Genomic DNA, 25,774 nt, shown 5'->3' with positions numbered 1-25,774 from the left:
GGAAATTAGGCCTTGGTTTTCTTTTGCAGTGCTGGGGTTGAACCCAAGGCCTTCCCACTGAGCCGCAACGCCAGCCTTTTTTTTTTTTTTTTTTTGGTCTTGAGACATTGAGACAAGGTCTTACTAAGTCACCAAGTCGCCCATGCTGGGCTCAAATTTGTGACCCTATGATTAAGCTTTAAGAGAAAGCGGAATGTGGAGACTGAAGTGGAAACAGTCCGCAGCCTGCCTGAGTGGAGACAGCGCTGTGGGAATCAGGGCAGAGCTCGGTGCTGTGGCGGGAGGTCCAGGCTGGGCGTGGGGTGGCAGGGACACCGGCGCACCTTGCTACCCACCCCTCTCCATAGGACAGGGAAGAGCCCGCCACCTCCGCCGGGAGCCTGAGGCGGGCGGGGCGCAGGCGGGCACCGGAGGAACTTCGGGCAGCGGGCAGCGCGGCCTCGGTCGGGGCGCAGCGCCCGCTCCGCCTGGCTGAGTCCAGACTACAGCTCCCGGGGTGCACCGCGCCGCGCCCCGCCCCACCCCCGCCTTCGAGCAGACCGCTGGACCGCTGCGGCTGAGCCTGGAGCCGAGCGTGGTGGGGCGGGAGCCGGGCGGGCGAAAGCAGGTCTCGGCCTCCCCTCAGGCGGCCAGGATCCTGCTGCGCCCCGAGGGCGCCCCGACCGCGCCCCTCGAGTCTCCCAGGCCGCCCCCCTCTCCCGACCTCCTTCCACCTCCGGGCCCAGCCCCGCCGCGCTCTGCGCTCTCTGGGCCCAGCCCATCTCGGCGCCCTTCTGCCCTAGGGAGATGCGATGAGCCAGTGCCTCCGCGTCCTCCTCGCCGCCCCGGGCACGGCGCCCGCCCAGTGCCCGTGCTGGGGAAGGAGCACCCCGGAGTCCGTCCGTGACGCCCCTCCCGTGGCGCCCCCCTCAGCTGGAGTCCTCGGGCAGTGCCCCCGGAGACCCACCCAGGGGGTGGGCTCTAGAGCAAGCTGGGTGGGGAGGAGAGAGGACGGGGCCTCGGGCGCCTCTGAGATGCTCCCGAGCGCCAGCGGGTGCCGAGTGAGGGGCAGGCATGATGCCCTCGCCTAGCGACTCCATCCGTTCGCTGACCAGCCGGCCCAGCACCCGGGGCCTCACCCACCTCCGCCTCCACCGACCCTGGCTGCAGGCCCTGCTCACGCTGGGGCTGGCCCAGGTGCTCCTGGGCATCCTGGTGGTAACCTTCAGCATGGTGGCCTCCTCCGTCACCACCACCGAGAGCATCAAGAGGTCCTGCCCGTCTTGGGCCGGGTTCTCGGTGAGTCGGGTCCGCAGGGTGCTCAGTGGCTGGGTGGGAGAGGCTCCTGGGCCCCACCTCTCCTCACCAGCGTCAAGCTGTCTCCTCACCTCGCCTCCCTCTTCTGGTCCTGTCCCTCCTGGCAGGGCTGGGTGCATCCTGTGCCCAGGGGCCTACTCAGGTGCCGCCCCACCAGGCTGAGTCTGTCCCCACTCTGTCCCCAGCTGGCGTTCTCCGGGGTAGTTGGCATTGTCTCCTGGAAGCGGCCGTTCACTCTAGTGGTAGGTGCCAGGGTCCAGTGCCCCCGGGAGGCAGGTGCCCGGCACCAGGGGGGACCCCACTGTGCCTCAGGAAGGGAAGTGGCTTTCCATGGTGCCAGGCAGGCACAAGAATGTCTGCGGGGGGGGGGGCTCCATCCTCCATCACCGATGCAGGTCCTGGGCCTGAGTGGGCTCGCTCTTTCCCCAGATCTCTTTCTTCTCCTTGCTCTCGGTGCTCTGTGTCATGCTCAGCATGGCTGGCTCTGTCCTCTCCTGTAAGAACGCTCAGCTGGCCCGGGACTTCCGACAGTGCACTATGGTGAGACGTGAGGCGCGGGAGCTGGGAGAGCCGCTGGGGAGGTGTGCAGGACACTTGAGTTTGTCCTGACCCCGCTGGCCCCACCCCCACAGGAGGGAAAGGCCTGTGTGTGCTGCCCCCCTGTTCCCCTCCCGCGGCCCTGTCCAGAGCCAGGGCGGGAGCTCAAGATTGCCCCTAACTCTACCTGTGATGAAGCCCGAGGCGCCCTCAAGGTGTGTGGGCACTCCCTTATCCCTGAAGCCCTTTCCCCATATCATCCTGGGTCCCATCCTTGCCTCCCTTACTGGGATCCTCACAGGCCCAGGAAATGTGGTTTGGTTTCATTTGGGGGTGCCAGGGGCCAAATCCAGGGTCTCATGCGTGCTAGCAAGTGCTCTCCCAGCGAGCTCCAGGGGAGCCCCAGGGATGCAGGGGACACACACCTTCCCAGAGCCTTCAGCTGCCCTCCTCTGGCTGCAGAACCTGCTCTTCAGTGTCTGTGGACTCACCGTTTGTGCCGCCGTAATCTGTACCCTGTCTGCTATTGTCTGCTGCATCCAGATCTTCTCTCTGGACCTGGTGCATACGGTGAGAGGGGATCCAGGCCTGGCGTCAGCCAGGCTCGAGGGGCTGTGTGTGCCAGGACTGGGCTGGAGGGGCAGTGGCCATGGAGCTGGCTTCTGGGCCCCTGGGCATCGTCTGTTGGAGGATGGTTGGGGGCCAAGGGAGGGGAGGGGACAGGGAGTCACTGGGTGTGTAATGCCACCCTGGGTCAGGAGAGGGGGCCCAAGAGGACGATGGATGGGGCAGAGTCTAGAAGGCCCTGGACGGAGGCGGGGATGAAGTGACAGAGAACACAGGTGGTGACTCTGGATGGGAGGAGGCCTACAGGGGAGGAATTTCTGGGCAGGCTCAGGGTGATGCAGGGTTGAGGAGGAGCTGTTGTGCCGGAGGTCAGGAACAGAACTGGAGCTTCTTAGAGGGGCTGGGCCCTAGAAAGAGCTTGAAGGAGAGGAGGGTGCAGGGGCCGAGGAAGAGCTGCACCCCCAGAAACCAGGCTTGGTGGCCTGCTTGCCCCAGCAGCTGGTCCCCGAGCGCTCCGTCTCAGGACCGCTGGGGCTGCCTAGCTGTGCGGCCTCCCCTCCGGCCCCTCTCCTGCACACCATGCTGGATTTGGAGGAATTTGTCCCGCCAGTGCCTCCGCCGCCCTACTACCCCCCAGAGTATACCTGCAGCTCCGAGACAGATGCGCAGAGGTGAGGCCAGGTGGGGTTCTCCAGGGGATCAAGGAAGAGGCTGGGGTGGGCCTGCAGTGGTGGCCTGGCCTGCCTTGGCCAGGAGCAGTAGCTTTCCAGGCTCTGAGCTCTTCCCTCATCCTGCCAGCATCACATACAATGGCTCCATGGACAGCCCTGTGCCCTTGTATCCTACTGACTGCCCTCCTTCTTATGAAGCTGTCATGGGCCTGCGAGGAGACAGCCAGGTGAGTGCAGGCCGGGTGTAGGCCAGGGAGCTGGGCAAGAGCCTGAGCAAGCCATGGTGGACCAGGGTGATGACAGTGCTTGCGATCTTTATAGCTCTGCCACATGCCCTGTCGTCTTCCATCTTCTCTAGAGCCTGGTGAGGCGGGTGGGTCAGGCACTACGACTCCTGTGTTGCTTGTGAAAGTCAGCCAAGTAACAGAGCTGGTCTGGGACCTCGGAGTTCTGTCCAGCGCTCGGGAGTGGCCATGCCAGTAGCAGGCCTGGGCCTCTGACTCTCGTCTTCTGCAGGCCACTCTGTTTGACCCTCAGCTGCACGACGGCGCCTGCATGTGCGAGCGAGTGGCCTCCATTGTGGACGGTGAGCAGAGAGCTGCGAGGGGGGAGGCGGGGATGCTGGCGACGGCTGACATTTGGGACGAAGGAGGGCCTGGGCTTCTCGAACCCTGGACCTGCGTGTCTTCCGAGACAGCCGGAGGCGGACTGGCCCGAAGGCGGCGCTGCCCGGCACGGCCCGGCCGGCCCGGCCGCCGGCGGTGCCACCAGCGCCCCCTGCCGCCCACAGTGTCCATGGACAGCGGGTCCCTGGTGCTGTCGGCCATCGGCGACCTCCCGGGGGGCTCCAGCCCGTCCGAGGACTCGTGCCTGCTGGAGCTGCAGGGCTCCGTGCGCTCGGTCGACTACGTGCTCTTCCGCTCCATCCAGCGCAGCCGCGCCGGCTACTGCCTCAGCCTGGACTGCGGCCTGCGCGGCCCCTTCGAGGACAGCCCCCTGCCCCGGCGGCCGGCTCGTGCCGCGCGCTCCCAGTCCTGCTCGGCGCCCGAGGCCCCGCCCGCGCCCGGCGCCCCCGCGGCCGCGCGCAGCTGCCACCGGCTGGAGGGCTGGCCGCCCTGGGCAGGGCCCTGCTTCCCCGAGCTCCGGCGCCGCGTGCCCCGGGCCGGCAGCCGCCCCCCCGCGCCCGCCCCCGGCCCGGCCCCGGCGCGGCGCTTCAGTGACAGCTCGGGCTCCCTCACCCCGCCTGGGCCCCGGCCCCCGGCCCCGCCGCCGCTGCCGCGCTCGCACAGTGACCCGGGCATCGCCACCTCCAGCGACACCGGTGAGTGCCCCGCCCCGCCCCGCAGGTTGGGCAGCTGACGGCTCCTGCTGTGCCCTTCGCGGCGCACCGGTTGCTCAGTGGCCACAGGGGACTTTTCCCCCTTTCGGGACTGGCGATGGAGCCCAGGCCCTTCCTTCACACTGAGCTACACCCCGGCCCTTTATAATTTTATTTTCACTTGGAGACAGGGTCTTGCTAAGTCATCAAACTGCCTCAGGGTCCTCCTGCTTCAGCCTCCCAGTGCTGGGATTACAGGCAGGGTGAGGGTTTGGTGTATGATACCAGCTCCACAGCACCGAGCTTGCGCTGTTTGCCTGTCCGCTCTCTGCAAGCCCTAGTTCCTCACCTGTAAAACAGGAATAATTACAGCGTCTCAACCAAAAGCGCTGCAGTTGCTAGAGGAGCTAGTGCTCCAGAGCCGACGACCCTGAGGTACTGGCTCATCCCACCCCAGCGGCTCAGCAGGCCCGCTGCTGGCCGGCACCTAGACAGCGGTAGCTCCAGGGACGCCCAAACGCTCCTCGCTGGTCACTGCGTGCGGGAGCCGGGAGGCAGTCGCTGTCTCCCCGCCCTGCACCAGCCAGTTGCTGGCAGGCGCAGGCAGACAATGGCGCCTTCATTGGAAACGGGGTGGCGGGGTGCCAGGAGGGCACGCATGTCCAGAGCGGCCCCATCCAGTCCCTGCCGCCCCTCCTCAGCTGACTTCAGGGACCTTTATACCAAAGTGCTTGAGGAAGAAGCTGCCTCCGTTTCCTCTGCAGACACAGGTCAGGCGCGTGGTGGCATCTGGGGTGCAGGGTGGGGCACGGCACAGTCCTTGCGCACCCCACATCTCTGCTCTCTGCAGGGCTGTGCTCTGAAGCCTGCCTCTTCCGCCTGGCCCGCTGCCCGTCCCCCAAGTTGCTCCGCGCCCGCTCAGCTGAGAAACGGCGCCCCGCACCCACCTTCCACAAGGTCCCCTTGCCCTTGGGCCCTGCGCCTGCCCACTCTCTGGGGGACCTGAAAGGAAGCTGGCCAGGCCGGGGCCTGGTCGCTCGTTTCCTCCAGATCTCCAAGAAGTCGCCAGATCCCACTGGGCCCGGAGCCCATGGACACAAGCAGGTAGGCATTGGGGGAGAGCCTGGAGCTTCAGGCCGGGCCACCCGGTACCGGTACCAGTACCATTCTCTGTGCTCCTTGCAGGTGCCCCGGAGCCCCTGGGGCCGGCCAGGCCGAGAGAGCCTCCACCTCCGCAGCTGTGGCGACCTGAGCTCTGGCTCCTCCCTGCGGCGCCTGCTGTCCAGCCGCCGGCTGGAGCCCACAGCTCGGCCCCACAGCCTCACCCTGGGCCTCGGTGGTGGCAGCCGGGAGACTGGGCTCTGACCTGACCGGGCCTCTGTCACACTGAGCAGCCCCATGGGAGGGCGGGCTGCAGGCGCCAGCGCCTCCTCGCACACAGAGAAACCTGCTGCTGCGTACCTCCAAAGTGCCCCTTTCCCTCCTACCTGTGGGGCCTCTGCCGCTTTCTGCCCCTCTGGACTAGGGCAGCTTCCGTCCTGTGCTCACGGGAGGGAGTTCAGGCCACAGGGGTGACAGCCCCACAGCTGGGAGGCGGAGCAGCAACAGACTCCCCCAGTTTGCGCGTGGCCTTGTGGTTCTCAGGAGCACCTGGACAGGGAAGGGCATGTCCGGGCGTTTAAGTCCAGGCGCCTTTGCACTGTGCAGTGAGGTGGTGAGGCAGGCATGGAGAGTCAGAGAAATCGGGTGGCCTCTCGGCTCTGCCACCTCTACCTGCATGACCTTGGACAAGTTATTTAACCTCATTTGCCTGATCAGTAAAACATTGTGAAGATGAATGTTTGTAAAGCTCTTAACATATTAAGTAAGTCTTCAATAAATTTCAATTTTCCCCTTCTTTCCTGACATTTTTTCTTTCTTTTTTTTTTAATATGGGGGGCTCTACCTGAGGAGCCATGGAGGTGTGGAACTTGCAGTCCTCCTGCCTCAGCCTCCAGAGTAGCTGGGATTTACAGGGGTATTCCACCTCAACTGTCTTCTCTTGGACCTTTTGCTTGTTTGTTTGTTTGTTTGTTTGTTTTCCTGGCAGGGTCTGGCTATGTAGTTCAGATTGGCCTTGAACTCACTGTGTAGCCCAGGCTTTATTCATGGTGATCCTCCTGCCTCAGCCTCCTGAGTGCTAGGATCATGGGGTGCGACACCATTCCCCAGCAGCAATTCTATTTCAAATACACCCATGTTTTACCACCTCCCCTCTATGGTTCTGACCATCACCTCTCCACAACCCCTGAATTGGTCTATTTCCACTCTTCCCCAGCCCTCCATTCTACACTCCACAAGTGATGATGGATCATGTTCTGTCAAGGCTCTGCCTACACCAGCTGGCCTCCCATTATAGTTACAATACTGTCCCACCTGGTCCACTCTGATGCCACCAGTCTGCCTCCAGACCCCAGGGCCTTTGCACTTGCCCTTCTCCAAGTTTGAAAAGCTTTACCCTGTGACTGGTGGGTTCACCTAAGTCAGGTCTTAGCTCCACTCTCACTGAGTAAGCACCCAACCCTGTCCCATTCTCCATGGCATTGCTGAGACTTGAACCCAGGGCCTTAGGCACCTAAGACAGGCGTCACAGGCACAGGCCTCCCTTGTTGTGACCACTTAGCACTATTTTTTTTTGGTACCGGGAATCGAACTCAGGACCTTGTGTTTTCGAGGTAGGCAACGGCACCACTGAGCTAAATCCCCAGCCACTTAGCACTATTTATAATGATCTTGGGGCCAGGGATTTAGCTCAGTTCTGCCACCTGCCTCAAAAGTGCAAGGTCCTGGGTTCGATACCTGGTAAGAAAAAAAAAAAAAGATCTTGTAGGAACACTGAATTTATGCAATGAAGTGTTACTAGATTCTACAATTGAAAAGCCACCTACGGCCGTTAAAAATAAAATTATCTTGCTTTTTGTTTATATATTTGTGTTGTCCCGTAGAATGTAAGCTCCCAAGAGCAGGGACCTGCTCACTGTGCTGGACCTGACACACAGCAGGGCCGCAACGGACACTGTTAAGTCTCGAACGTGGGAGAGCGGGGATCTTATAAAAAGCTTCAGGACTTGAGCGGGCGTGATGGATCCCTGTACTTGGGAGGCTGAGGCAGGAGGATCACTGAGTTTGGGTCCAGCCTGGGCTACATAGCCAGATCCTGTCTAAAAAGAGAAAAAAGCTTCAGGACTTTCTGATTGTGGCCACCGGGAGGGAACAGGGAGTGGCACTGCCCGGAGATGGCGTCAGCCTGCAAGGCTTCTTGAATAATTCACCATAATAACAATACAGCCTCAGGAAGGGCTGGCGCAGCCCAAATGACTGAATGGGAGAGAGGAGGTGGACACCGGGCTTCCCACTGGGACGGCGCTGGCACTGGATGTGCCCCGTCTTGAAGCCCCCTGAGGAGTCAGATCGGGGATCTGGCTCCGCTTCGGTGGGGTGGAGTCATGGTGGGAATCCAATCCCCCCACCAAGCACCTCCGTGGGGTCCACGGACGCAGTCTTTCCTCGAGCAGATCGCTCCCATTGGGCTACAGCTGCTGAGGGAAAGTTGTTCGTCTCCAAAAGAACCAATGAGAAGTGCAGAAGGGTCCTGAGTTATCCTCTCGGGGCAAACATCAATCTCCTTTTCTGAGAGGCCTGGGCCCGCCCCGGCCGCTGGTTTGCAGCTGCGCAGCTTGGTGCAGCGGGCGCCACCACCCCTGGGCGGGGCTTCCCGCCTCGTCTACTCGCCTTGGCCGGCTGCAGTGGGGTTTCCCATCGCCTCCAGTTGGGGCTGCTGTTTCCCTCCGCCAACAGTAGGAGGAAGGGAGGTTGCGCGCTTTGGTTCTTAACCGCTCCCATCCCTGCGTTTGTGCTCAACCTTTTCATCATCATTGTTATTATTAATTGCAGGGATGGTCTCATTTTACTAATAAAGAAGTGATAAAATCTTCAAGCCCTGTGCACTTCCTCCTTGAGGGGTGGAGGGGGAAGAAGGTTATATAGCTCATACCATCCATCAGTCATTCAACAAACAGCCACTGAGCTCTGGCTCAGTGCCAGGCACTGGCCGGTCCCGGGAATACAGCAGGGAGCCGGGACAGGCTGGTCCCGACCCTACCGGGATGAAGCGTGGGGAGGTCAGTGGCCAACCGAATTAGCAGTCACAGTCTTTAAGAGCTGGGTGCTAGAGCAGAGATTAGATCCTTTGTACATTTGATTGTAACTCTGATCAGAGTGGCAAAAGAAATGAGAGGGCTGTGTGGCTGTGTTACAGGAGCGTGTGTGTGTGTGTGTGATTGAACCCAGAGCCTTTGCACTGAGCTACATCCCCAGCCACCACAACCTACCTCTTGGGACAGGGTCTAAGTTTCTGAGCTGGGCGGGGGGAGGAGCTGGGCTGAACCTGTAACCCTCCTGCCTCAGCTTCCCAGAATGCTGGGATCACAGGCCTGTACCACTACACCTACCTTGAAATTATGTTTTTGGCCACTGGCCCCAGTAGAACATAACTGCAACAGGCCAGGGACTTTATCATCGTGTTTGTGGCTGTATCCCAGGATCTTGAAAGGGGCCTTCTGCAGAACAGACACCGGTGCATGTCTGCTCAGCGTGGAGCTGAGCACCTAGCAAGGCTGCCTGACCCTCTGAGGTGCAGGAGAATGGGGTTGATGGCAGCTGGTACGGCTGAGCCTTCCTGATGAGTAGTTATTCTTTTTTTCCAGAGGGAGAAAGAGGCGGGGGTGCAGCTCGGTGGTCGAGTGTGTGCTTAGTTAGCATCCATGTGGCTCTGAGTTCAGTCCCCTAGAGAAAAAGGCAGGAAATGTTGAGGGCAGAGTAGAAGGGACAGCAGGGACGAGATGCAGTGTGGTCTCAGAGAGGAGGTGACTGGACCCTGTGGCACAAGTGGAAGGCGAGCAAAAGAGCTGAGTCCAGGATGGGATACCAGGTCCACAACCCTCTCTGCAGCAGTGTGGGGCGAAGGGTTAAAAGTGAGAGTAGTAGCTTCAGAATTTGGGTTTTAGTTGGATAATTCAGTAATTCTTTTTCTTTCTTTTCTGTGTGTGCACGTGTGGTGTGTGCACGCTGGGGATCAAACCTAGGGCTGCACACATGCTAGGCACATGCTGTACCACTGAGCAACACCCCAGCCCCTCAGAGAGCACCTCGGGGAAAGGGTAAGGGGGAATAATGAGAAGGAGGTGTGGGGAGCAGGCAGTCAGGGTGAGCTGGTCCTGGAGGGAGGGATTGGGATGGGGGGACCAGGGGTGGTGTTGGAGGGGAGCAGCTTTGGCTGGGGGAACCCTGATCACCTCACGGGCTCCGGCAGAGAAGCCTGAGATGCCCAGGAGTGGTCTGAGGGCAGACTTCTTAGTTTTTTGTGTTTTGTTTTTTTTGGTACCGGGAATCGAACTCGGGACCTTGCGCTTTTGAGGCAGGGGCCAGAACTACTGAGCTAAATCCCCGGCCCCCTAGCAGACTTCTTGTAAGATCAGTCAGGATCTCTGTAAATTGTCAGGTTGGGGGCCGGGGATTTAGCTCAGTGGTTTTGCTGACTGCTGTGAAAGCGCAAGGACCCAAGTTCAATTCCCAGTACTAAAAAAAAAAAATTGTCAGGCTGGCCTCAAATTTTTTTTTTTCTTTTCTGTACTGGGGATGGAACCCAGGACCTTCACACTGAGCTATATTCCCTAGCCCTTTTTAGTTTTATTATTAAAAAATTGCTGAACTGGCCAGGCTGGGCTTGAACTTGCAATCCTCCTCCTTCAGCCTTCTAGAATGCAGGGATTACAAGCACGCACCACCACACCTGGCCAGATTGGGCTCAACTTTTTCATCCTGCCGTAGTCTCTTTCTGTCTGGGATTACAGGCCTGTACCACCATGCCTAGCTTCCTTTTTTCTTTTTGTGCTGTATGGGACATTGAATCCAGGGCAAGTCCTCCACCACTGAGCTACATTCTCTAGCCCTAGCTAAATCTTGAAAGTGCTGTTTGCGGCCACCAGGTAGGAAGCCCCTGGTGGGCCCTGCAGTGAGACCTATGTAGATGTTTGGTGGGAAGCGCCCCCTAGGGGACATTTTAGAAATTGGCCAGAGTGTCCTCCGTGGAGGCGGTGGTTAGGCAAACTCAGAACTGAACGATGGGAAAGAACAAAGAAGAAAAAGACAAAGTTACAACAGATTTGCTTCTAGATATAACTGGAGTTTTTCTGAGACAGGGTCTCACCAGCAGTTCAGACTGACCTTGAACTCACTATGTAGCCCAGGCTGGCTTTGAACTCCTGGGGATCCTCCTGCCTCAGCCTCCTGAGTGCAGGAATTACAGGCATGTGCTCCCACTCCTGGTTCTAATTCGCTTTTATTGTGATTCATGAGTCATGGCAGCCTTGGTCTACATAAGAGAATATGCCTCTCTAGGCAATTGCTCATCATCTGGGTTCCACCCCAGCCTGGACAATTTATTTATTTATTTTTGACTTTTTGAGACAGGGTCTCACTACGTAGTTCAGCCTGGCCTTGAACTCTCACTATGTACTTCTTTTTTTTTTTTTTTTTTTTTTTTGATACCAGCAATCAAACTCAGGACCTTGCACTTGCGAGGCAGGTGGCAGAACCACTGAGCTAAATCCCCGGCCCTGAGCTCTCACTATGTACCCCAGGCTGGTCTTGAACTTGTGTCCATCCTCCTGCTTCAGTCTCCCCAGTGCTGGAATCACAGGTGTATGCCACCCGGCCTGGCAAACCTGGGCAATATAGAGACTTTGTGAGACCCTGTCTGAAAATGAAAAAAAAAACAAAAAACCAACGTGTAAAAAAGGCCTTGGGTTCAATCCCCTGCCCTGAAAATGGAGAGAGGGTAAGGAGAAGTAGCAAACCAGGCACTGTGGCTGTAATCCTAGCTACTTGAGAGGGTAAAGCAGCAGGATTTTAAATTCAAGGCCAGCCTGGGAACTTAACCAGACCCTGTTGGAAATAATGAAATAATGCAAAAAAGGGAGGAGGAGGAGAAAGAGAAACAAGAAGTTTACACTGGTTCTGTAGAGAGAAATAAGGAAGAGAGGGGCTCTGAACCCAGTAGGACAGGCAGGGCAGGTGGAGAATGGAGCAGGAAGTCCCTGTGCCTGGGACTCAGCAGCGGAGCACTCCCTCGAGAGCCTGCCCTGGGCGGGAATGAAAGAGCTGGAGGAAGTGAATGGGCCAAATGGAATGAGTTGGAAGTGATGCACCGGCCCTGCCAAATCCTGCCCTGTGCTTCCTTGAAAAACTAGAAGTCTAAATGGAGTGGACACTGACACAGCATGCAGGTAGTTCTGTTCAGTCCCACACCTGACACCTGACCCGAACCAGGCTCTTGACGAGGGCATGAGGCCACCGAGCTGAGTGGCCCGTGTCCTTCCAGGAACTAAGTTCCCTGCTAAGCATGGGGAGGGGGGGATGACAGAGGTGCCAACAATGACCCACATGCACATTATCTTGCTTCAGCCCCACAGTAACCTGTGAGAGAGGCACTATCACTCCCTTTTAGGGGTGGGAGACGGGCTGTGAGAGTGACCAAGAAACTGACCGGTGGTCAAACGTCAATACACAGTGGAGCCAGGATTCAAACCCTGCTCATCTCACTAGGACTATAATTAAAATGCCCTAGGATCCCAGAAGTAATGGTCACCTTACAGGGGGTGTATCTTGGAAGGGCTTCACTGAGATAATTCAAAACACATAAAAGCACTCATATACAAACAAGTAAACAGGGTATGGTGGCCAGTACCTGAAATCCCACCACTCTGGGAGGCTGAGGCAGGAGGATTGCAAGTCTGAACCCACCCTATGCAGCTTCGTGGGACTCTGTCTCAAAAAAAAAAAAAAAATTAGGGGCCAGGGATTTAGCTCAGTGGTTTTGCCGCCTGCTGTGTAAGCACAAGGACCTGAGTTCGATCCCTGGTACCAAAAAAAAAAAAAAAAAAAATTCAAAAGGACTGGTTGGGGATGTATCTCAGTGTAAGGGCTTGGGTTCAATCCCTAGTACAACAACAACACAAACTAGTTCCAGTGTGGACTGTGCCCCTAGCACAGTGCGTATCTCTCTGACACCGGTAATAACCTGTGGGCTCGAGGCTGCTTCTGCCTTACACTGAGGAAACAGATTGACAGCTGGGGTCCGGCCGGTCAGGCTGTGCCAACCCTGCTAACCCTGTGCTTCACGGGGCCACACCACGGACGGCCCCTCCATGGGTCCCCTGAGGATGTGACTCGGTGTCACACTTCCCAGTTTGGGATTTCAGTTTGTTTGTGATGCTCAGGCTCCACCCCAAGGCTTTGCAGACACTGGGGAGGCCAGTGTGCTCCTGTGCCACCCGCCCGGCCCCGACACAGCTGTCCTAGTTTCTGAGCTGGGACGTGGATGTGGAAACAAGAGAAGCCGGAAAGGTGCAGCACTAGCCACAAATCCTGAGGCCACCTTCATGCCAGGCACCACCCTCCCTGTGCCTTTGTGGATCCTCACTCCTCCCTCTCCTCCCGGAAGCCTTCCTGGATTCCTCTAAACTGGTGGATGTTCCCTCTGACTCCCAGGGAAGTCTCCAAGTACACACATTACCATTTCTGCCTTTATCTGTAAGTATCTGTGTGTCTGAGGGCAGTAATGATTGTGTCTTAAACCTGTGAGGCAGGCGCTGTGGCCCACACCTGGGATCCCAGGTACTCAGGAGGCTGAGGTGGGAAGATCTCAAGATCCAGCAATTTAATAACTTAGCAGGACCCTGTCTCAAAATTTAAAAAAAAATTTTTTTAAACAGCTGGGGATGTCGCTCAGTGGTAGAGTGCTTGCCTAGCTTTCAGGAGCCCCTGGATTTAATTCCTGGGACCACACACACACACACACCTCTGTGTGGCTTCAGCATTTTGTGGAGTGAACCTCTTTTTTATTGCATCACATTGTTTTCTTGTGGTCCTGAGGACTGAGCCCAGGGCTTTGCAGATGCCCTGCAAGTGCTCTGCTGCTGAGCTACACCAGCAGCCCTTACTAGTTTCACTTTCCATTTTTTCTCAAGACGTGGCTGCTGTAGTTTTCCTCCTCTGGGAATTAGGAGCCTCAATCCAACTCCACCCAAATCTTTGTTCTATGCTCTTCCCAAAATTGTCACCCACAACTGTCTTCCTGAGTTTCCTAAGATGTAGAATTTTCAGTAGTCCATAAGAGGCCAGTTGCGAAGCCAGGCATTGTGGCACATGCCCGAGGCAGGAGGATCACCTCAAGTCAAGGCTAGCCTGGGCTGCACAGTGAGTTCAAGGTCAGCCTGAACTGCACAGTGAGACCCTATCTGAAAAAAAGAGGCCAATTGCCCACTACAAATATGGCTGCGATTGCCTCACTTCCTGTGTCATGTGACCCCCCATTGTCATCACATGACCCATCCTTTTCACAGAACCGGAATTGACCTGCAGGGCTAGCTTGGTGCCTACGGCTGCAGTATATATCTGCGTTCTTGTTTTTATTTCGTGGATCCACTTATCCCTCTGAGACTGGAACTCCTGCAGTCTTCTCTTCATCCAGTAACCAGATGTGATGGAGTTTTCACGTCCTTCCATAGGGGTAAGTGGGCCAGGAATCCCAATCATGACTTCCCCTCTGTCTCTGTCTCTCTCCCCCTCTCCCCACCACCCTCCCCAGTACTGGCGATTGAACCCAGCAAGTACCGAGCTACATCCCAGCCCTTTTTATTTTATTTGAAGATAGGGTCTCACTAAGTTGCCCAGGCCGGCCTCTAACTTGCAGTCCTCTTGCTTCAGTCTCCCAAGTAGCTAGGATTACAGACATACACCACTGTGCCCAGCAAGCGGCAGACTGTGGCTCTTTCAGCAGATGAAGAGAGGGAGGGGTCGAGGTTGAAATGGAAGGGAAGAGGGTAAGGTGAGTCCTTACTTGGGGTGGCCAGAAGACTGTCCCCAGCAGAGGGGTTGCAGGGAGGGCTGCACCAGGTCTCTGGGCCTCGTCCCATCCTTAGTGAGGTGGAAGGCTGGCGGCACGCCCCGTAGGCAGCCGACCCAGGTCAGGAGGGAAGCTCACGAGGGCTGGAGAGGGTGCCTTCTAGCCATTCCCCGTTCTGTCCTCAGGAACGTCCCAAACGCCGGGGCAGGGTAGCCGTGGCTACCAGCCTCAGGGGATTGCTCCTGCTTCAGGCGGTGGCTTGGGCATCAGGTAAGAGCGCCAAGGAGAGGAAAGGTAGTATCGAGACTCCCACCTGCCCTCGGTCCTTTGCTCGCCTTCCAGCATACTTACTACTGGTGGTGAATTTTGCTGTAAGCACTGGATAAATCCTGGGGAGTGATTGAGCCAGTATTAGGATGGGGTCCAGGGAGGAGGCCTTGGAAACCAATGTCCTGTCTCCTAACCATTGTGTCTGCTGCCATTGCCTGGCCCCTGCCCTTGTCCCTTCCTTCCAGGCGCCCGCCCCTGCATCCCTAAAAGCTTTGGCTACAGCTCGGTGGTCTGTGTCTGCAATGCCACATACTGTGACTCTCTTGACCCCCTGACCTTCCCTGCCATGGGGACCTTCAGCCGCTATGAGAGCACACGCAGTGGACGTCGGATGGAGCTGAGTGTGGGTGACTTCAGGTCCAACCGCACGGGCACAGGTGACTGACCACCCCCCACCCCTGGCTGGGCGGGCTTATCCCCCTGGAGCTAAGTCAGGCCAGGGACCGGCGTGGCGCCTCTCTGCTGGGCACTGACACCTTCCTTCCCTGCTGGTGTCCTCAGGGCTGCTTTTGACCCTGCAGCCGGAAGAGAAGTTCCAGAAAGTGAAAGGATTTGGAGGGGCCATGACAGATGCGGCTGCTCTCAATATCCTTGCCCTGTCACCCTCTGCCCAGAACTTGCTGCTTGAATCGTATTTCTCTAAAGAAGGTGAGGAGTAGTGGGGTGCAGTTGACCCTTCCCCTTGACCCCTCGTTGTACCCTTTCACCACCCCCTGACATTTGGTTCCTTAATGCTAGCGCAGTAAGACGAGCCTGTTGGTGTGCTGCTGAGTGGTTAGGACCCTCAGCCTCAGAGGCCCCGCTCTGCCCCGGTGCCGGCCTCCTCAGTCCCCAGCCAGCACCCACCTTCCCTTTGGTCCTGAGCTTCCTGAAGACTGGCATGTGATAAGGCATGTTCTGTGTTCTCCTGTTGATTCAGACCCCCATACTTTGGTCGTCCTCGGCAGGGATCGAATATAACATCATCCGGGTACCCATGGCCAGCTGTGACTTCTCCATCCGCACCTATACCTATGACGACACCCCTGGTGACTTCCAGTTGCACAATTTCAGCCTCACAGAGGAAGATACCAAGCTCAAGGTGGGCATTCTGGTCGCCCATGGCCCTTCTGGCGTTGATGTCTGGGGGTGGAGAGGGCCCATCGAGGGTTGTCTGCAGAGGGATACTGACCCTTCTGTGCTGCTGCTTTGTCCTGGGTTGGTAGGGTGCGGGCAAAGTGCGGGTTGATGGCTGGACCTGTTGCACTGGTCGGGCTGGTTTTATTCCACCTCTGGGTGTCTCTCTCTTCACTCCCTTTGTCTCTAGATACCCCTGATTCACCGGGCCCTGCAAATGTCCCAGCGCCCTGTCTCACTCTTTGCCAGCCCCTGGACGTCACCCACTTGGCTCAAGACCAATGGGGCAGTGAATGGGAAGGGGACGCTCAAGGGGCAGCCCGGGGACATCTACCACCAGACCTGGGCCAAGTACTTCGTCAAGTAAGAGACCAGCAAAGCCGTGGGCTGGACCAGCCTCCTCTTCAGACAGCCTGGCCTAGGCCCCAGCTCTCAACCTGGGGCTCTTCCACATCTGCCTCTCCTGCCTCCTGAGCCTTCCAGATTGTCCCCACTCTAACCTCAGAGGGCCACGGTCCATTTTCTTGGTCATGACCATGCCTGTCCTTTCTCCTGCTAGGTTCCTGGACGCCTATGCTGAGCACAGGTTAAAGTTCTGGGCAGTGACAGTTGAGAACGAGCCTTCTGCAGGGCTCATGAGTGGGTACCCCTTCCAGTGTCTGGGCTTCACCCCTGAACACCAGCGAGATTTCATTGCCCGGGACCTGGGTCCAACGCTTGCCAACAGCACTCATCACGATGTCCAGCTGATCATGCTGGATGACAACCGCCTGCTGCTGCCTCGCTGGGCTCAGGTGGTAAGGCCTGGGGTCCCTGCAGGTGCTCCAGTGAACCCTCATCTAATGTCCAAGTGATGGCTCCAAGCTTAGTGCCTTCCTTGTCCAACTCTGTGTTTTATCCATCTCATAACTCTACTTGGTTCATAAAGATGACCCTCAAGGTATTGATTTTTTTTTGGTACCGGGGATCGAACTCAGGACTTTGCACTTGTAAAGCAGGTGTGGTGCCACTGAGCTACACCCCAGCCCTATTGTTTTGGTTTTTGTTTTTCCAGACAGGGTCTTGCTGGGCTTGAATTCAAGGTGATCCTCTTACTCCCATCTCCCAAGGGCTGGGATTACAGATGTGCACCCCATGGGTGGGCTGATCCTCAAGTTATTTTTCTCTTGAAATATTTTTATTTTTCTATTTTTTTTCTTATCTTTTCTTTTTTTTTTAGTACCGGGGATCGAACTTGGGACCTTGCATTTGTGAGGCAGGTGCCGGAAGCACTGAGCTAAATCCCCGGCCCTACTTATCTTTTCTTTTTTTTTTTGGCAGGGTCTCCCTATGTAGTTCAGGTGGGCCCTGAACTCACTGTGTATCCCAGGCTGGCCTTGAACTTGCTTCAATCCTGCCTCAGCCTCCCGAGTGCTGGGTTTACAGGCGTGCACCACCACACCCAGCTTCTCTTGAATTCTTTTTTTTTTTGGTACCAGGATCGAACTCTGGTCTTTGTGCTTTTGGGACAGACATTTTAAGACATTTTATTTTTTCGGTTGAGACAAGGATGGCCCAGGCTGGCCAAGAACTCACAGTAATCCTCCTGCCTCAGCCTCCCATGTGCTGGGATTACAGACATGCCCCACACCTGGCTCTAATATCTTTATTTTTGTTTGTTTGTGAGACAGGGTCTCGCTATGTAGTCCAGGCTGGCCTCGAACTCAGAGTAATCCTCCTACCTCAGCCTCTCACATGCTGGGATCATAGGCATCCACCACCATGCCTGGCCTTCTATCTTTGGGTTTTTTAGTATGCTTGTGACACATAATTACATTACTCTTGGGGAACTGGCACATACACCACTGCATCCTGCTCATTTTTGCTCCCTTCCCTCCTCTGTCCTCCCTTCTCCTTGTCCCATCCTGTTTCCTGCCCGTTTCTGAGACTGGCTCACCATGTCACCCAGGCTGGCCTTGAACTTGTGGTGCTGTGGCCTTGGCCTGCTGAGTGGCTGGGATTACGGCTGGGCGCTGCACTGCCCCGCTTGGTGGCTGGGGCGGGCCCTTCCTGAGCCGGGCCCTTCCTGTGACGCGCAGGTGCTCGGGGACCCAGAAGCGGCCAAGTACGTCCGAGGGGTCGCTGTGCACTGGTACCTGGACTTCCTGGCTCCGGCAAAGTCTACTCTGGGGGCCACGCACCGCCTGTTCCCCGACACCATGCTCTTCGCCTCCGAGGCCTGTGTAGGCTCCAAGTTCTGGGAGCAGAGCGTGCGGCTGGGCTCCTGGGACCGCGGGACGCAGTACAGCAGCAGTGTCATCACGGTGCGTGTCCCTCCACCCTCCGCCCTCCGCCGCCCCCCCCCGCCCCCGCCCCCACCCCCGCCCCCACCCCAGCCCCAGCGCGCCTTGGGCACCTCTGGCTGCCTCTCCTCAGGCTTGGGCCCAGCCGCTGTACTGGCTTCTACTTCCCCAGCTTCCCTCGAAATGTCTGCATCCTCACAGCCCCATATTCTCCACCTGACCCCAGCTCCTTCTCTGGGAACCCGTGTTGAGCCTGGGCCCCTCCTTGTTTCTACTCCAGAACCTCCTCTACCATGTAGTCGGCTGGACCGACTGGAACCTCGCCCTGAACCCTGAGGGGGGCCCTAACTGGGTCCGCAACTTTGTTGACAGCCCCATCATTGTAGATATTGGCAAGGACACGTTTTACAAACAGCCCATGTTTTATCACCTTGGCCACTTCAGGTGAGTGGAGAGCGAATGTCCCCATTGCTCGCTGGGCCTGTCATTTCCTGCGTCAGGCCTCCAGGGTGGCGTTCAGGGTTGGAACCCTGGGAGAGGTGCAGCCACCCTTCCCGAGACACGTGGGCAGAGCCTGACTAGGTAGCATCCGAGACGCAGGCAATTCCAGGGTGCCCGGCACCGGGTCGGGATGTGAGCGGGCAGGGTCGGGTGGAGCAGCAGGGCTTGGGGCCCAGGGAACTAGGGCAGAGCTCTGGTGGGTTCTGGGGTGGTGTCCTGGTGCCTGCAGGGGCTGGGCTGTCCCTTGATGCTTGTTCCCACATCAGCAAGTTCATCCCCGAGGGCTCTCATCGCGTGGGGCTGGCGGCCAGTGAGGACAGCGACCTAGAGGCTGTGGCACTGCTGCATCCTGACGGCTCTGCAGTTGTGGTCGTGCTGAACCGGTGAGGACAGCGGTGGGCGGGGTGGGGCAGGGCCTGGGCTGGGTCTGGGCAGGGAGGGTCACATGCCCGCCTCTTCTCCTTCCAGCTCCTCCAGGGATGTGCCTCTCACCATCCAGGACCCTGCCCTGGGCTTCCTGGAGACCATCTCCCCTGGCCACTCCATTCATACCTACCTGTGGCGCCGCCAGTGATGGGCGGACACCCAAGCAGGCACCTGGGCCTGACACGGGCACCGAAGGGACAGTCAGCGCACACGCTGAGTAAAGGGCAAGGCTGAGGGTTCAGCAGGGCGGTGGTTGGGTGACACTCTCCTTTTAGTAGGCGCCAGGGGCTGGAAACCCCGTGACCCTGACCCTGACCCATGCTGTGGGAGTGTGCTGTGTGCAACCCAGGCCGAGGCCCAGGGTGAGCTCACCGTGCAAACTCAAGACTGGGGTTGGGGAGAAAAGAAGAGATTAAGAAAGCTGGACCCAGGCCCGGGGACGTAGCTCTCAGTGGTGCGCGCCTGCCTGGCAAGCACAAGGTCCTGAGTTTGATCCCTGGTACCAGGAAAGAAAAAAAAAAGCAAGCAAGCTGAACCCCAAATGGGTCCTGTCTGTTTCTCCTGGAGACGCAGAACCGGGCCCGTGCAGGAGCAAGGCCGGCAGCAGGGCAGAGGCAGCCAAGGCCACTGAGTACGCATGCTCTGGCACCCACGTGTTCTGTTCTGGCTGGGAAAGCAGCAGTCCCTTCAAAGAGAACGTGTGGCCTGAGTCGCTGTGAGTGGTTTTATTCGGGGTCGTAGCACCCCGTTTCTGGCTGTATCAGCAGTGCGGAGCCAAAGGGGCTCTGGAATGCATGACAGTGAAAAACATCAGTCCTGGGAGCACGAAGACAAGTCACTGCTCTTCATCCTCTTCAGCCATGCCCAGGGCCCGGATGCTGGGGTCCCGGGCGGGTGCCGCCCGCTGGATGGAGATGATGCCACTGAGCAAGGCGTAGCCCACCATGGCCGCCAGCCCTGCCAGCACAGACAGGATCTGGTTCCGGCGCGGGTACGGGTCCTCCTCAGTCTCTGGGCCTGCTGGTGGCTGTCGTGGGGGTGGCACCTCAGCTGAGGGCAAGGAAGGAAGAGGAGCTAGTTCCTGGATCCCGGCCCCTGCCCCTAGGGCGGCCCCCGGCCCCTTACCTCCATCCCAGGGGAAGTAGATGCCGAGGATGTGGGTGCAGTAGGTGCAGAGGTTGTGCAGACCCCGTAGGTGGGCCGGCAGCTTCCCACTGGGCAGCTTCGCCTGCAGCAGCAGGGCCAGGTAGCTAAAGACGAAGGCATCCAGGGAAGCAGGGCTGAAGAGACAGAGAGAGAGAGAGAGAAGGGTGGAGGAGGACAGCTAGGCAGAGCACTCAAAACGGAGCTGGGGGCAGAGGCGGCCTCAGGAAGTGAGGAGGACAGGACGCACAGTTCTGGACCCAGAATAGGAGGCCTCCTGAGCTGGCGCCAGCCCGCCCTGAATGGGGCTCTATCCCAGGGAGCATAAAGGGCACATTGAGTGCCCCTCAGCCGTGCAGGCCTTTCCCACCCACCTTGCTGTACCACCTAGGCGGCTCCAGCCCCACACAGCCGTCCTCACCAGATCTGGTGTCTGTCCGGGGCCTCTTGCCCAGAGCCTAAGCCCACCCCAGCCACTGCCTCTGAACCTGTGTCATCTTCCCAGCCACCCGCTCCTCCCCGAATGACTCACGCATCTCCGAAGAAGAACTTCTGGGAGCCCAGGCGCTGAGAGAGAAGGGTCAGGCATTCCCCAGCCTCTTGGTACAGCTGTAGGGAGGACAAAGGTAGGCCTGGGGCCGCAGGACCAGTGCCGCCTCCCCTCCTGGCACTGCCATCCCTGGCCATCATCCCAGGGCGCATCTCTTACAACAGCTCCCTGTCCCAGAGCTACCTCCTTTTCCAGTTCTTCCTCATTCTCAGGCCTGTGCTCCCCACACAGCAGCTGCAGCCGCTCCATGTGCTGCCTTTGCATGCGGCCGGGGAGGAAGAAGTTGAGGGGAAAGGGCATAGCTTCTGCATACCACTTCCGGGTCACTTCCACATAGTTCTTGGTATCTATCCAAAAAGTATGGATCTGGATTGGGTTGGCAGGAAGGAAGAAGAGGTCTGAGCCAGTGCACCTGCCTGACTCAGGGTAGGCTTCTGACTCACATTGCTCGGACCCTCACCCCATAGGCCAGGAATGCTGGGAAGTCAGGCACACGTACCAGCACTGGGAGCAGTTTTTCCTCCAGCAAAGACATGAAGGCCAGGGTGTCTGCCCCTTGTCGGGCTGACAGATCATAGTCTGCATTGTACTTCTGTGGGAGAAATATCCATGGCGGGGGGCAGGGCTGAGGGCACTTCCCCAGCGGGGAAGGAATGGTACCCCCCTCAGTGGCCCCTGATTGCAATGGAGGTAAAGCAAGCTTTTCCCCGAGGCTCCTTCCCTGGGCCCAGCCAGGAGCCTGTTGCTGTTGGCAGAAAGCCTGAGCCTTGGAGCCTGCTGGCTGTCAAGGTCCTGTGCCCACAGGGGAAAGGAAGGCCTTGCCACAAGCTAGGAGCAGCTCCCAGAGTTTCCATGGAAAGCTGGCCAGGTGCCTGCTGACAGCAACTTTCTAACAGTAACTTCCCTGACCCAGACTCCACAGAGTCCACAGAGCAGAGATCAGATGAAGGCTGGGCTGCAGCCCATGCATCAGGAACCAGGGAAGAACCATCCTCTCTCTCTCTGGTCCCATGAACTCATGCCCAGGACCCCTGGCTGGTTCCCTCAGGGCTCGTCTCCTGGCTGTTTCGTCTGCTTTGTTTCATGCCCAGGCACCACACCACACACACATTCCACCCGTACCCCCATGACTAAGCTGCCCAACCTCCCAGGCTTCAGTCCCAGCTCCTTAGGACCCCCTCCACATCCTGAGGAAGCTTTGTCTCCACATAGCCCTAAATCTCTCTGAGCATCAGTTTCTCCCCTGGGAATGAGTGTAATGATCTCTTTCTCTCAATGTGGCTATGTTAGTAAGTAATTTAGAAAAAACTTTGGAAACTGGAAAAGCTCTGTTTGTACATAAGGAATCAGCAGTGGTCCTGGCCCTGCCAGGAACTTTGGCTTTTACCTGGATCCTATTTCTCTAGGTCTCTTGACCACGGATGTAGCTCAGTGGCACCACGCCTGCCTGGCAAGCGTAAGGTCTTAAGTTCAATCCCCAGTATCAGAAAAAAAAAAAAAGAGACCAAGGTATATTACTATCCTCTTATCATTAAAACAATACAGAATCTAGGTCTCTCATGCCTCCAGTCATTCTCTAGTTCCTTAACCTCTGGGAAAGTAGAAATGAGGAAGAGGGTTCCATTTCTGACAATGTGTTCCCTTTTGGAACCAGACTGAGTGCTAGAAGAACCTTGGAAAGCATGCTGGCTAAGCCACCTGGTTTTACACATAAGGATCTTATAGCTCCGGGAGGGCAGGCGACTTGCCCAATCACACAGTCAATGACAGAGTGAACAGCACAGCCTAAGCCTCCAACTCTTCTTGTAATGCTCTTTCAGATTCCCCAACCTGGCTCTAAGCCTTGTCCCTCCTGAGCCTCATATCCAGCCCAGTCCAGTCCCTGAAAACAAGGAGGTAGCCATTGAGTTCCTTTCTAAAGCTGTGATGGTACACACTTGTAATCCCAAATACGGAGGCAGAAGCAGGAGGATCACAAGTTGGAGGGTAGCCTGGCAACTTAGTGTGTCCCTGCCTCGAAATAAAAACAAAAAGGTCTGTTGATGTGACTCAGTGGCATAGTGCTAGCCTAGCACACATGAGGCCCTAGGTCTAAGGAAAAAAGGAGAAAAAAATCTGTTTCTTGCTTTCTCTTTTATTGAGACAGAGTCTCGCTGGGTAATTCAGGCTGTCCTTAGAAGTCCTTTTCTAGTACCACCTTTGAGGGCTTCATCAGAGTCAACTGCTGTTCTCTACTTTCTCTTCCATGTGCCATCAGCCTACACCTGTCCCCGCCCTGTCCGGCACACCAAAGGCACTGTCTCCAGATGCCCTCACAGGGCCCTGAACTTAATCTCTAGCCAACAGCTTTACTGCATCACAGTGACAGTGTATGTCTTTCTCATCAGAACGTGTGTTCCTTGATGCTCTGCATCACCTGTGCTGAGCTTGCCACATTACCTGGTGCTCAATAAATACGTTACACTGAACTGACTGGATCTGCCTCACTGGTAGCCCCCCATCCAAGACACCTACCTCTTTTCGAAGGTGGGTGATGATCCTGTGTGGTACCGAGATGACTTCTCCATGGCTGGTCCGAAGAGCAGGCAAAGTTCCTGACATTGAGAAAGTGCGCCCACCAGAACTTTAGCTGCCTATTCATACACATCCTTTCTTTCCTTTTGAGACAAGGTCTCACTTTGTAGCCCAGGCTGGCCTGGAACTTGCACTGATCCTCCTGCTTCCGTGCTGGGATTACAAGAGTGGGCCACATGCCCAGTCACACTTTTGTACCACACTGCTGCCTGTTTCCTGGTACTTCCCTTGCACACTCCCTTCCTCACCCCTCACCCCAGGGACAGTGGATACCTGAAGGGCTTCGCCAGGGGTTGGTGATCTTGTGTACCTTGAGTGGAGCACCAGTAAATCTGGCATACGTCTGCAGGGAAGGAAGCAGAAGACAGGCCAAGGAACCAAGCAGAGAAATTTACTGAATATTTTATGTGTCATGCCTGTGCATAGCACCTTTGTACAAAAAAGAGACATTACTATTCCTGTTTTACAAATGGGCAAAATGGGGCTCAGGGAGATTATGGACAGGTCCATGATTACGAGTAGGAAAATCCTTCCTTTATCTCCTCTCCTGCCATCTGCCTGGTGAATGCCTATCCACAAAAGCTTCTCATAACCAGTACCCTCTTCTCGATAGCACCGATCATGCCCTTCTTTGCGAGTTTCTGGAGCCTGTTTCTATTCATGTATATTATGTCTCACACGTGAACGTTTCATTAAATGGCTACATGTCTGCCTTTCCCTAAACAACTTGAGGGGAGGGAGCAAATCTTACTCATTGTTCCATGACAATGTTTGGTATTTGGGAGAAGCCTAACACGTACTTTTAAAATCAAAGAGTGAGAGCAGGGGTGATGTGGACTAAGTCTGACTCCAGAGCTCTTTCTACAGCCTGGCTGTGGACCGTTTGGTCCAACATGGCTCAGTAGATGGTGTTTGGCAAGAAGGAGGAAAGGGGTACTGAGACGACAAGAGATCATCCAGAAGGGGCTGCCCCAAGGTCACACAGCCAGTAAATAGATAAACAAGGAGTAAAATCCATCTCCTGAACCCCCCGTCAGGCCTCTTTCCACTGCTGGACGAATCCTAGGAAACCACGGTATAGGGCACTGAGCCCATATGGGCTAATCCTGGTCCTTGATTGCCTCAGTTTCCCCCAGTGCGGCCCGGCAAAGTTCCGATGCTCGCTTAGCTCGGGCCCCCTCCCTAGTCCTCTAGGGCGCAGCAGAGGGCGCCGGCGCCACCCTCACCAGCACGGCCAGGCTATCCAGGTCCACTGAAGGCAGCCCCCAGCCCCCCGACCAGCAGAACAGCTCCATGGGCGCCGCCATCTTGGGCGCCCTCTGACCCGGAAGCACCTCCCCGCGCGCGCCAGCCCGCTCCCGCGCGGCTCCGCCTCCAGCCACCCCTGTAGGGAGCTGGGGGCAGGGGGCGGCCGCGCAGCTTTTCCGCGGTGGGGGGCGGCGGGAGGCGGGGTCGCGGGCCTCGGGGGAGGGCGGCCGCCAAAGGGCGGCCGGGCTGCCAGCCAGGGCCGCCTCGGAGAGTCTGGGCCCCTCGGCCGAGGGGAGCCTTGAACCCCCGACGACGGTGCGGGCCTAGGGGTCGGCGATCTGGGGCGCCTGGCCTTGTTCTGCGGGCTCCTGCCTAACTGCACGTGGCCTGGACTGCTCCGGGGCCACTCGGGGCTCGGCCCCGCGCCGGGGCTGCGGGGGGGGGGGTCCCCCGAGCCGCATGTTTTCCACAGAGCGTTATGTTTGGAGCCGGCCCCGCGCCGCCTGTCGCCATGGAAACAAAACAGGGGCGGCGGCGGCGGCTGGAGCGGAGGCCGGGCTGGGGCCTGGTGGGGGAGGGGAGGTGGGTTCGCGGACTGTTGCCTTAGTAACGGGAACTCAGGCGCCCCTCCGCTTCATCCGGGTCACGGTCGGTCCGTCGGTACCCACAGCGTGCCCCAGTCTGGTCCTTGGCTCCTGGCCTGTCCCCTGGCTTTCTACTCCTATCTCTAGAGTCCTTTTCCTTTTTCTTGATTCCTTCGCTTCGACCTCACTGACCAGTTTTCAGCTCTCCGTCCAGCTCTAATCGGACGCCTCCAGACTCCAAGTTTTCCTAGGAATGAGGGGAAATGGAAGAACAGGAAGACTGAGAACCCCCACCCTAATAAAGAGCACTTTCTTCCTGCCAGAGCAGCAAGCTTCGGGCCATGTGGGCATCCTCGGCACTACAGCAAGCTAGCTCCGGCCACTCCTTTGGCACCCTTAGTTGCCAGCTGTGGAGTAATGCCCACTGTCCGGCCCACGCCAGGGGTTCCTGCCTGTCCTCACTGTGGTTTCCAGAAAACAGTAGCATTTGGTCGCCCTGCGTGTCGAGGCCCCCAACAGCGGGGCGTTGGAGGAGAGGGAAGCACCTGGGGCGAGGAGCATCAGGGGGAAACCGAAGGCAGGGAGGCTCCTAGGACTCCTTCCCGGTGCCCCTGGTCCCGGCGCCCCTGGTCCCGGCCGTGGCCGGTGATGCCTCAGGGTGATTGGCAGCTCTTTGTTTCAGCAC

General features: G+C 57.5%; 3 protein-coding genes and 1 long non-coding RNA gene across 16 annotated transcripts; 2 read left to right on the top strand and 2 right to left on the bottom strand.

The window, feature by feature from the left end:
* Window positions 1–502: 502 nt before the first annotated feature.
* Window positions 503–6,286, top strand: Entrep3 (endosomal transmembrane epsin interactor 3). Of its 12 annotated transcripts, none has more exons than XM_087203513.1 (12): window positions 504–1,278; window positions 1,404–1,538; window positions 1,726–1,836; window positions 1,929–2,048; window positions 2,296–2,403; window positions 2,896–3,071; window positions 3,199–3,298; window positions 3,588–3,657; window positions 3,769–4,392; window positions 5,091–5,159; window positions 5,240–5,493; window positions 5,575–6,286. In XM_087203513.1, exons 1-12 carry the CDS (start codon window positions 1,054–1,056, stop codon window positions 5,752–5,754), a joined length of 2,172 nt encoding a protein of 723 aa, XP_087059639.1. In that variant the 5' UTR covers window positions 504–1,053; the 3' UTR covers window positions 5,755–6,286. The 12 variants fall into 12 exon arrangements, with proteins under 12 accessions (XP_087059649.1, XP_087059644.1, XP_087059639.1 ...); XM_087203515.1 differs by having other exon boundaries at window positions 505–1,278; window positions 1,482–1,538; XM_087203514.1 differs by having other exon boundaries at window positions 505–1,278; window positions 2,899–3,071.
* LOC147820815 (uncharacterized) lies at window positions 4,548–5,248 on the bottom strand. Its single transcript, XR_015448194.1, has 2 exons — window positions 5,113–5,248; window positions 4,548–4,738 (listed from the first exon to the last, which is right to left on the bottom strand). It is a non-coding gene; the product is annotated as an uncharacterized LOC147820815 (long non-coding RNA).
* A 7,530-nt stretch (window positions 6,287–13,816) lies between the features above and the next one.
* On the top strand, window positions 13,817–19,532 carry Gba1 (glucosylceramidase beta 1). Its single transcript, XM_004871280.3, has 11 exons — window positions 13,817–13,999; window positions 14,521–14,605; window positions 14,851–15,042; window positions 15,167–15,313; window positions 15,613–15,746; window positions 15,972–16,144; window positions 16,341–16,578; window positions 17,860–18,084; window positions 18,344–18,507; window positions 18,831–18,947; window positions 19,033–19,532. Exons 1-11 carry the CDS (start codon window positions 13,973–13,975, stop codon window positions 19,136–19,138), a joined length of 1,608 nt encoding a protein of 535 aa, XP_004871337.1. The 5' UTR covers window positions 13,817–13,972; the 3' UTR covers window positions 19,139–19,532.
* A 168-nt stretch (window positions 19,533–19,700) lies between these two features.
* On the bottom strand, window positions 19,701–24,894 carry Mtx1 (metaxin 1). 2 transcript variants are annotated; one of them, XM_004871279.4, is made up of 8 exons: window positions 24,484–24,894; window positions 23,531–23,600; window positions 23,198–23,277; window positions 21,183–21,275; window positions 20,867–21,049; window positions 20,666–20,742; window positions 20,116–20,270; window positions 19,701–20,040 (listed from the first exon to the last, which is right to left on the bottom strand). In XM_004871279.4, exons 1-8 carry the CDS (start codon window positions 24,562–24,564, stop codon window positions 19,826–19,828), a joined length of 954 nt encoding a protein of 317 aa, XP_004871336.3. In that variant the 5' UTR covers window positions 24,565–24,894; the 3' UTR covers window positions 19,701–19,825. The 2 variants fall into 2 exon arrangements, with proteins under 2 accessions (XP_004871336.3, XP_087059493.1); XM_087203367.1 differs by lacking the exon at window positions 21,183–21,275 and having other exon boundaries at window positions 24,484–24,653.
* Window positions 24,895–25,774: the final 880 nt, after the last annotated feature.

This window comes from Heterocephalus glaber, unplaced genomic scaffold, assembly GCF_053883595.1.
Source record: "Heterocephalus glaber isolate CG9 unplaced genomic scaffold, H.glaber_assembly_v1.0 deba00001795, whole genome shotgun sequence".
In the NCBI taxonomy this organism is placed as follows: domain Eukaryota; kingdom Metazoa; phylum Chordata; class Mammalia; order Rodentia; family Bathyergidae; genus Heterocephalus; species Heterocephalus glaber.
This window is presented reverse-complemented; position numbering and strand designations above follow the sequence as displayed.